This window comes from Mus pahari, chromosome 2 (assembly GCF_900095145.1).
Source record: "Mus pahari chromosome 2, PAHARI_EIJ_v1.1, whole genome shotgun sequence".
Classification (NCBI taxonomy): Eukaryota; Metazoa; Chordata; class Mammalia; order Rodentia; family Muridae; genus Mus; species Mus pahari.
The window spans coordinates 89,563,558-89,574,536 of NC_034591.1; the positions used below are offsets into that span (position 1 = coordinate 89,563,558).

A 10,979-nucleotide genomic window follows, 5' to 3' on the forward strand; every position below is an offset into this window, starting at 1 on the left:
AAACAAAACTAAGAACTCTTTCACTGAAAAGCTAGGATACATGAAGATATAAATTCTAAAAGCAACGCTGAGAAATAAAAACTACTCTTTTTACTCAGAAAGTGAAACATCTGTATCACTGTTAGCAATTCCTCCCTTTTAACGAGTTCTTACCAATCACCTACGAGCAAGATCCAAGAGCTTTACTGTAAAAAAGATCTGAGTTCTGCAAACTGATTGGACATGCACTGTGACTACCCTTGATGCTGAGAACTGACTACCAAATTGCTGAGATCGTTGAATTAGGGAACATGGAACAACTGCTCTCAGGAGAAATACAGGGGTTCTATGAACCTCTGGTCACATTTTCATCAACTCATCAATAAGCAATAATTTTATCTTATATGTATATCGGTTCAAAGACAGGTATCTTCCTTGGTATAGTACTGATCCATTAACCTTGAACCTCACGGCTAAACCAAACTTAGTAATTTCATGTATATTTCTTTCTTCAATACTTTCCTGCACCAGACAGCATCGTAACATTTAAGGACACTTAAAATAATGAAATTACACACACACACACACACACACACACACACACACACACACACACACACACACAAAGTGGGGGTTGGGGGAGAAAGACAAAAAGAAGGAAAGAAAGAATAAAAAGAAGCAAAGGATGAAAATGGAGTGGGAAAGAACCAGCATTACTAATTTCTTTATATTATCAAAGCTGAAGTAAAAATGCAGAAGACTATCTCTATGTGTGACTTCAGCTGAGAGTGGCATTAGGAAGCTGAAATCTGCTGCTCTGTGCAAGACTCCACATAGGGCCATGAATGCTAACAGCATTTGGGAGTTATAGCTACATTTGAGCAAATAGGCAAAGCTAAGACTCATGAGTGAAAACTGCATATAGCATACCTATATAAACTGTAACTTTGAAAAATCATTTTCATATCACCTACCTTTTTCCATACCACACAACACATCATCAATGTGATACTGATATACTTTTAATTCTGAAGAGACAGCACAAACTCACAGGCTATCTAACAGATGCTATACAACAACTTTGTTAAATTTCTTCCCTACAAGGCATACGCACAAGAGCAATGAGTAAGAGTATTTGACTTATCACATTAAAAGAACTTCTATTTGTAGGTCAAAACCATTCCAATAGTTTACCTGTATAGGTTTCAAAAGGTCTTTGGAAACAAATACACTTTGTTGATCTCCAAGAAACCGAACAGAAGTTATGGCTCCCAAGCCAGCTTTGTCTAGCAGAGATTTATACATCTAAAAACAAAAACAAACAAACAAATAATAGAACAAAAACCTGTCATGTCATTCTAACTACATTAACATCATTCTGGAAGCAGGACCTGACAACTTTCCACACGTAAAGAAGTAACAAAGCCATTAAGTTTTTATTTACCGCAAGGATTTCCTAACATTTATGCTGCCACCAGATTACAAATTAAACCCAGTAATTTAAACCAGATGTACATTTGGAAGTTATTAACACACAGGTCTACAGATCCATGATTTCCCAAAAACTTATTTGGGAAAGAAGTATATACATGTTTTTCTGAGAGACAGGGTATGTTTTTAGAGAATTCTTAGCTGTAAAAATACAAAGGGTGAAACACAACCACAGCCCTCTATTGTTCAAACACCTACAGCGGCTTTTCACTAGGAGATAGAATCTGAACTCTTGCTAGCATCCTGCACAATCTGGCAGTTTCCCATCTGCTTCCCAGCATCTCCAAGCACTCTATATACCAGACTCTTCCTCCTTCAAGCTCCAGCTTGTGTCCCATGCAATCTGGGCTGTCCTCTCCAGATCCATACATCACTTTTGCTCCGTAATTACAATGTAGGTAAAGTGAATCTTCTACAACATACTCTTGAGCTCCCTCTTCCCACTCCTGCCCTCCTCATGTCCTCTTTCTTTATTAATGCCCACGGAGCCCAGTACTGCCTGTAAGAATGCACTTGCTACACTTTTTAAAAAGTCAGCAGCAAACCTCAATTTTCTTCAAATGCTGACCATCTAGCCAAAGCAAAGATCTGTGTGATCTGTCTTGCTACTGTCTACCTCCATCCTGATTTCTAAAAAGGTCCTAAAAAGTCATGGGACCTGCCTAGAGTCATGGAGCTCCAACCAGGGTAGGTAGAAGGTCCCGAGTGTTCCCCTAGTTCTTCCACATTGCTACACATATTACACTGTTTCAAAGGGACATTATGTCTTCTTTGTTTCACCCCAAATGGATTAAATATTCTCTATTTGTCAGTTCAATGATCACACGTTTTACTCACTATTGCAGGCCACTGAATGACTTGCTCAGGAATTTCAGGTGACTTTCGTTCTGCCAAAACCAGGTTATGCTCTACTAAAAATGCTCTTCTCAGAAGGCTGTAGACATCTATCCATCTTCTCTTTCTCCAAGACTCCCCATCAAACTCCACACACACCTAAACACAACAAAGCAAACTCAATTATGAATGCTGAAGTTGTATGCTTCCATTACCCTACTAGAATTATGATGTTTCTACCAGGTATGCGACCTCTGTTTTCAATATTTATGATGGATAATCAAAAAGGGATCAAGCCTTAGCTCTCAGACTACTTTGGGATGCAAAAGTCCAGAGCATTTAGAGTCAGTACCCTCAAGATGACCTCTGAAAGCCCAGAACTCAAAAGAACCCCCAACTGAAGGGTTTTACATATGCTAATTAGAGTATGACCTTGGAGAGTTCAAAGGAATTTGAAATCCAAAAGAAATACTTATCCCACTGCAATTGTTAATTCTCTGTCAACATTAAAAGTGAGTTTAAGATTTCTGAATTCAAGGCCAGACTGGTCTACAAAGTGAGTTGCAGGACAGCCAAGGCTACACAGAGAAACCACCCTGTCTGGAAGAAAAAAACCAAAAAAAAACAAAAAAAACCCAGAGATCGCTAGCTCATTCGCTTCCACTCATCTGCTAGAAGCTAAAGAAGCCTTTCTTTGAAAACGTTTTTTTCCTTACCAGAGTCAATACCTGCTGTGGTAGATGGAATGAAAACATCTGTACCTTTTCTTCCTAATGCGCATTCACAGGTTTTTTTGTAGAAGACTGACATATAAACTCTAATAGGTCAAAGTCTGTCTGCCTTTGCTTACCATCATGTATCAATTTCTAATTGTTAACCAAATTATTAAAATGAATAAACCAACAGTGTCTCTCTGAACTGGTCTCCTATCTTGTTTCTCTTATCTACATAGATGACAATGAATTTTCACCTCAATACTGCCAACACTAATACTAAACCTTGACTAGTCTACACATTATCTTTTAAAAAACTCACTAAGACTGTGGGCTAATGATGTTTCAGCAGTTAAGAGTATTTGCTGTTCTTACTGAGGACTTGGGTTTGGTTCCCAGTACTCAACAGTGGCTCATAACTTCTAACACCAACTTCATGTTCAAAGACTTCCTAGCCAGAATTTAATCTGTTCAGCTTTCAGTAACAGTTTTGTTTTTTTATTTCTGTATATCAGAAATAGGAATAAAAAAGATAACCATAAACTACAGATTAGAGATCTGGGGCTTGACTCCCAGCTTTAATAAACCTTTTAGAATGATTTTACATGAACAAAATCAATGTGAGAATATAAGGAAACCAACTAACCTCAACCTCAGGTCAAGAACAATTATTCTATATGATGTATAATGATAGAGGCCTGAGGAGTCTGAGGTACAGCATAAGGACTGATTTATATTCCCAGCACCATAAAAAGCTGAGACAACATGGGCCTATCATTCCAGTGGAGGGGAAGAGACAGGAGGATCTGGAAATTTGGTAGCCAGTCTTTAGCCAGCAGGTTCCAGGGTCAGTGAGACTCACTCTCAGGGCCTATCATTCCAGTGGAGGGGAAGAGACAGGAGGATCTGGAAATTTGGTGGCCAGTCTTTAGCCAGCAGGTTCCAGGGTCAGTGAGACTCACTCTCAAAAGAGTAAGAGGGGGAGAGATAAGCAAGGCATTCATCACCCTCTTTCTCTACCACACACATGCATACAACATATACATACGCTCAAAAGACTAAAAAATTCTCTCAATCCTAAATCTAATTCTCTGAATCTTATTTTACTAGCTTCAAATAGGTAAATTATGCTGGGCGGTGGTGGCGCACGCCTTTAATCCCAGCACTTGGAAGGCAGAGGCAAGTGGATTTCTGAGTTTGAGGCCAGCCTGCTCTACAGAGTGAGTTCCAGGACTGCCAGGGCAACACAGAGAAACCCTGTCTCAAAAAAAAAAAAGTAAGTTACATACATCTTGCTAAATTTAGATTAAAAAAAAATAAGTAGCTTCCCAAATCTTAATAACACAATTATTACCCATTCAGATAACCTAACTTAAAAACTACACAAGAACTCTAACATCTGGAGTACTTACAAGGAAAAAATCCTTACATACTGAAAACTGTCTAATTTTTTTAAACTGCAAAATGGCATCACCATCTACAAACCTCAACTCCCCAAACAATACAATCATGATTTTAAAAAGAAAAACAAAAAGCTCTACTAGTTTATAAATTTTTTTGTTGGGTTGCATTTATAGATGTCCATGCCAATGGCTGGACAAATCTACATGACTTTCAAATATTAGGTTGTGTTTGGCTAAAATTCATATTAGCTTTGGCTTTAAAAAAGATGACTTGTACAAAATCCGTAATCTAAAACTTATGAGCTTTCCTCAACATTTTTCTTAGTTTCCTATCAAAACCACATATATCTTGCAGCACATATACCTAGTGGCCGCTTGTATAGCATGCCTGAGGTCCTGGGTTAAAAGTCAGGCATGCTTATGGAACACAAGGGGTTAGAGCTCAAGGTCTCCTTCAGATACAAATTAAGTACATGAAACCTGTCTCAAGTTATCAAATAGAAGGCCGGGCAGTGGTGGTGCACGCCTGTAATCCCAGCACTTGGGAGGCAGAGGCAAGTGGATTTCTGAGTTCGAGGCCAGTCTGGTCTACAGGACAGTGAGTGAGTCTCAGGACAACCAGGACTGCACAGAGAAACCCTGTCTGAAAAAAACCAACAACAACAACAAAAAAAGTTATCAAATAGAAGGCACTCCTTTTAAGACGTTCTGCCAACATTTCTATCAGATGATATGAAAAGGTAACAAAGGAACTCACACAAGTTTATGAGCTGATCAATCTACCTGGTTTCTGTGTTCTTTCCATGGGAATACAAACAAATGTTATTTATGCTAACAAACTATGGCTCACCACCACCACTTTCCACATTTGCTTTTAATAGAGTGTAAGTGGTACCTATTAGTCTATCAAATATCTTGATCAGATTTTGGAAAGTTCTATATATTTCAAGCTAATTTTTCTCCCAGCAGTAAAGTCTGTATGTTACATGGAGTTACGTTACATCTAATCAAGCTATTCTCCAAACCTACCAATTTTGGTTTAAACTCATCTCACCTGGGTATTTAATCATAAAACCATTGAAAATGCCAAGGAAAATGTTTCCAAGTTCAGAGTAGGAACGTAAGAGAATGGTGGTGTTAGTATAGAAGCTTTGATTATGTGTTGACTCAATGTCAGCCCTACTCTTCAAAGAGTACTCACTAGAAGTTTCTCCACACCATAAATTAAAAAAAGAATCCAGTGAGTGTGCACGTATGTATGTGTGCAATGGCTACTCAAAAATCCTACAACCTAACATTCAATTATAAGAGGTAAACAGTATTTATTGCACTGTGCTATGAGCTTCTAATTTCACATAGCTTCGCTGGCAGTGGGATTTGCAATTTTCCAGTTCTAACAGGACAACAGGACAGAGAGCATCCAACTGCTGACAGTAGTAAGAAACTGTATATACTTATTTGCTAAAGATAGCCAAAGGAAGGAGCAGAAAACTCAAGAAAGCAGACTTAAAGAACCTAAAACCTATATAGGCAAGGGACATTCCCAACATGCACAACATGCAAATGTATCCTTCACCCTCAAGAAGAAACAGTAGGGTTAAATAAAACAAGTCCTTAAAACTAGGAAATGGCCACTGCCTCATCATTAAGTTATTCCTGTTTCCCCACAGTAAAAGAAAAGGTCTCCCAAGGCCTTCATTTATTCATCGAAGTATTTAAACACATACAAAGTTCCAGGTGTTAGACACAAAGAAACATGCAGAACAAAGTACCCTAACCCCACTCTGATATTAAAGCCACTACCTGAGGTCTGGAGAGAAGAGTGAGCAAGTTATTTAACTTCTTTAAATCTCAATTCCTACATAAAAAACACCCCCCCCCCAAAAAAAAACCTTACCTAATAGGATACTTAGAAGGGTTCTAAAGACACCTGCCACAGAGTAACTATTTAACAATCATCTACTTTAACAATATACCCACTTTAACTCTTCAGAGTCCACTACTCTATATATCGCTTTTCTAATCTTTAAAATCCTTTTGTTACAAAGTGTCTTTCTAGATGAAACAATGTTAGGCAGCCTTCACAGACTTGTTTTCCTTCATCCAGACACAAGTCTAGAAAGGCTAGGCTTACACTAACAGTAAATGGACAGTGGCAAGCACTCAACCTGAAATTCGCTTGCATTTAGCCTAGTAACTCCACCAGAAAAGACACCCTCCAAACCCTCAAGATCCCTAAGTCCAGATGTAAACATGGTTTTAATTACTTGGTTCTTGCTTACTTGGTTCTAGAGTTTTAAGATACATTTTTGTTAAATACAACATGCTCTCTAAACTTACTTTTGCTACTCAACTAGGGAATGTAGTGATAAATGCTTGGAAAAAAAGGAAGCAATTTGCACCTTACAAAAGGACTGAGTTGTAAAAGATTCTCTGTAAGGCAAAACCAGTAACAAAAATTTTCTTGAACTGAAATCCTAGAAGACACACTGCCAAAAATGGATTCAAGTCCTCCTGTCATTATTCAGTAGCTAATTACAACAGCCTGGACCAAAGACTTGTCTGAAAGTGAAGTTCCTTCTCAAAGGCTTGGGGGGTGGGGTGGGGGCAAGAGGGATGGAGATGAAAACAATCTAAGCTAAAGACTTTTAACTTTACATGTGAAATCCAACAGGCCCTTAATCATAAGACAAGGAAACCTAGTCTCCAGTCAACTTCCCAAGAACTAAGGACTAGTAAGTTTAAATATTGTTCCCATTTAGATCAGATCAAATAAATGTACTAGAATTTCTTTTTTTAACTTGACAGACAGGAAAAACAAAACAAAAAACGAACAACAAGGAAAAACCCACAACCATGATTGAAATCTGGGTCACAAAGCCTGTATTAGGGAGAAAGGTAAAAGCCTAAAGCAAATAGGTTGGTCATCTGTATACGCCTATCTCTAAAACTTGATTTGGTAAAGTCAGTGGAATGGAGGAGAAAAGCTATGTTTCAGAGTACAAACAGTAGCAGCATGGCACAACTCTGACCAAGCAGTATGATGGCTAAGGGGGACATCCCTGCAGGAAAATTTCCTGGACTAGCATACGGGCTATGTTAATTTCTAAGGATGGGGTCCCTAGACTACTAAACTGGGTCTTCCTAGGCACAAGTCCTCCTCAGTAACGTGGGATCAACAACAAACAGTACTTAGTAGTCCAATGCACTGCTCTAAGGACCAAGTAAGAGTGTATTTGTTAGTCATCACTATGATGCTTGCTGTGTGGTTAAGTGCCCAGTGGTCACTTTTACAATATGTATACAAGGCACATGGTGGAAATTCTGAAAACACATAACCAAGTAACCTTTTCCAATGATCCTCTCAAGACTCATGATGGTATAGGCATGCACTATCAAGGCTGAGTTCAAATGCAGTGTTTCAGCAATCAACATTTAACTGACAATGGCTAAAACCTTCTTCCTTTAAGTAGTTTTCAAGAAAAGGGCAAAAACACGTAAGATTCCGAGGCATGTACATTACTCAGGGTAGAAATAGCATCTGTCCTGACAAGCTTCCTGTAAGTTATTATCACTATGGAGCCTTTGTTAGGAATCGTTTTTCAGATGTTTTTGCACAAGGAGTCTTTGTGGGCACAATGGCTTCCTCACTGGTTATTGCCCTACTATTTTTTCACACCAATACTTGTATCACAGAGTTGGATTCATTCCTTTCAAAAGATCTAACTGAAGAAGGTTCCAGAATGTATTCACTGGTCACACGAGTTCCATTTCTCGCCTTCCTTTCAAACACCCTATACGAGACAGCTCCACCCAAGGCTTCCATATATGGCTGTATCCACACCAACCCAGCCTCATTAACAACCGGGGACCTACTCCTGCCTCACTAACCATACCTCAGCAAATACCCACCACCAAAACAAGCCAAACAGAACTAAATAGAGAAACACAACTAAACTCCTTCCACACTTCACTTCCAAGTTGTAAAGTTTAAAAAGTTGAATGAAGAAATAGAGGAACACTGCCGCCACCTGAAATCGTCCTTTTTGAAAGCACTTTCAAGTTAGCCTTCAATGATTCTAAACGTCACCCACTTCTTTAACCTATTACTGATAAACAATACTACTCCCGTTGGGGGCATAATCAGACTATCCCAGTGGGACCCAGTGCCTGCATTAATGAAGCATGTCTGAAGAATCCTAAACCCATTATTAATCTCAGGCCACTGGAGCTCTAGCCCAAACACACCTTGACACTACACCCCATTTCAAAGACTTTCCCGGTCTAGAGTTCCGCACCTTCTGATCACCTGCCAACTTTCTAGTGGCCCATTTCAGAAAAGGGAGGGAGGGGCGCTTGACTGTCCCGTTACCAAGGTAACTGAAAACCGTCTGACTGCCCAGCCCCCAGAAGACGGTTTTGTTTGTTTGTTTAGGGATTTTGTATTTTTAGTCTTTTTGGTTTTTTTACCTTCAAATCTTTCTTGGTAACGTCGGTGTGGGAAACAGCTCGAATGGTCCCCGACAGCCAGGGCCACTCGGCAACGCGCTCCAAGTCCCAGTTGTCCTGGCCGCCGTCGCTGCCTTCGGCTGCGGACAGACTGAGGAATCGCTTCCCCACCAATACTGGCCAACTTTCTCCGAGCGTGAGCACCATGGTTTCCACGCCAGCAGGAAGGGCTCCTCCCTGAAGAAGGCACAAAAACAAAATGCGATGGGGGGCGGCCGAGGTCGGAGGCGGCCCGAAGAGACGGAGCGCCGACCGGGACCGGTGGAGTGACACCCCCGCAGGTGGACTCCGCGCCCCAAGCTGCCACCCGCGCCTCCCCAACCCCCCAGCACTCCCCCCCGCAAACACCCGCCCGAGTGCCGCGTGACCCTCTCGCCCCAACAACTTTCGCTTTTTCCAAACCTTTCAAAGCTGGACACTTGAGAGAGAGAAGGGAGGACCGAGCCGCAGCGCCAGTGCTTTTGCCTAAGTGTTCGCCCCCTCGCCCTGTTAAAGAAAAGGCTCCCTCAGTGCCCAGGGCCCGTCTCAGCGGCCGATCCCCGCCCCGAGCGGCCTCGGAGCCGCCGTGGACTAGCTCGCGACTCGACACTTGCCGCGCCCCCGCCCCCCGCTTCCGGGCCGCCGACTCGGGCGCACCCCCGCCCGTCCTGAGCCGTGAACCGAGAAGACGCGGCGACCGCCCGCGCGGGTCCTTCACCCTTGTCCCTCTGTCTCCCGCAGCCGAGGCCCGCGGAGCGCTTACCCCGCCTCCCGCCTCCCTGAGTCACCCGCGACGGCGGCAAGAGAGCCCAGCCGCCCAGCCGACTCTAGCTCTGACTTGGTTCAAGAGCTCTCTCTCACAAGACACGCACAGCCTCCCGGGCCCGCCCCCTCGGAGCCGCTGCCACCGATGATTGGTTGAGTCGCGGGGGATAGGCGGGGCAGCCGAGGAAATCCTTCGTTCCTATTGGTTATACTGAAGAGGGCGGGGTGAGGAAAAAAAACAATTCCTTGGCTGCCTCCTCCCTTCCCCCGCTGCCAGCACCGACTCGAAGCCGACCCCCCATTAAAGCGCGCAGAACGCGGGCGACGGATCCCTCCGCCGCAGCGCCATTCTTCCATTTGTTGCCTCGCGCTACGCAAAAAAGTCCCACCGAACCGGTTATCGACTTTTAGGCCAGAAAGAAAATCGCACAGGCTCACAGATAAAACTGAATGGGGAGACCCAGGATCATGAGCGCCTATTGGATTGCACTTGAAGCGCGTAGGCTGTCGAGCGAAGACGGCCCTTCCACCAGGCGGAAGAATCTCACGGGAAAGGGGCGGGGGCGGTGCAGAGCCTACGGGGGAGGGACAGCACTGGGACGTGCGGTTTCAGGCGTACGCAGCTAGAGGGGGAGGAGCGACTGGGCTCCGGGGCCTCGTGCGCAGGCGCCAGAAGGGGCGGACTCTTGGAGCTTGGGCTGATGGGTGAAATGGCCGCTGGAGGCGCAGGCGCACGTGGTACTGATCAGGACTGTCTAGGTCCGCCATTTTGAAGGATAAATGAAGAAAGGCATAGAGTTGCTGGAAAACGATGTTCATTGAATCTAGAGGCAAACCATCTGTTCAAAACTACGTGGGATGTAGGATTTTTTAAAAAAGAAAATGTAAAGTGGATATGAGAGTTTTGAAACAACAAAGAAATTGAAAAGTAGATGGAGTTGATGATAAAAGTGATAATGGAAGAGGTGACTTTGAAAGACAAAGGAGAGAAAAGATGATTTTGTGGTTTGGACCATCAGGTTCTTGGTTGAATCAGAAGAAGAAATGAATAACTGAAGACTTCTTTATGAAGCCTGGTGCTTTACCTAACATCACAATCTTTATTATAAAATGAATGGAAATTTAGTTTTAATAGTGTGAAAATGAGAATTCAGAAAAAGTTCAAAATGTATAAGGGAATGATATACAATGCAAATTAGTGCCAGATGTTTATTTTGAAAAATATTTGGTTTGAATGTATGACATCAGAAAGTTAAAGATTAAATAATGCTGAAGTTGAATAAAACTGAATTTGATTTATGATATT

At 42.2% G+C, this 10,979-nt stretch overlaps 1 protein-coding gene across 2 annotated transcripts in view; it reads right to left on the reverse strand.

Annotated features, from left to right (window-relative positions):
- Positions 1–9,800, reverse strand: part of Kdm3a (lysine demethylase 3A) — a 45,474-nt gene extending 35,674 nt beyond the window's left edge. Inside the window, exons 1-5 of one of the 2 annotated variants that reach the window (XM_021189047.1) lie at positions 9,672–9,750; positions 9,332–9,415; positions 8,891–9,106; positions 2,308–2,463; positions 1,174–1,284 (exon numbers count right to left, since the gene is read on the reverse strand). In XM_021189047.1, coding sequence (XP_021044706.1) covers positions 1,174–1,284; positions 2,308–2,463; positions 8,891–9,076 — 453 coding nt within the window. In that variant the 5' untranslated portion in view covers positions 9,077–9,106; positions 9,332–9,415; positions 9,672–9,750. Of the gene's footprint in view, positions 1–1,173; positions 1,285–2,307; positions 2,464–8,890; positions 9,107–9,331; positions 9,416–9,671 lie in introns of both variants that reach the window. The other variant, XM_021189050.1, reaches the window with a different exon arrangement.
- Between the last annotated feature and the right edge of the window lie 1,179 nt (positions 9,801–10,979).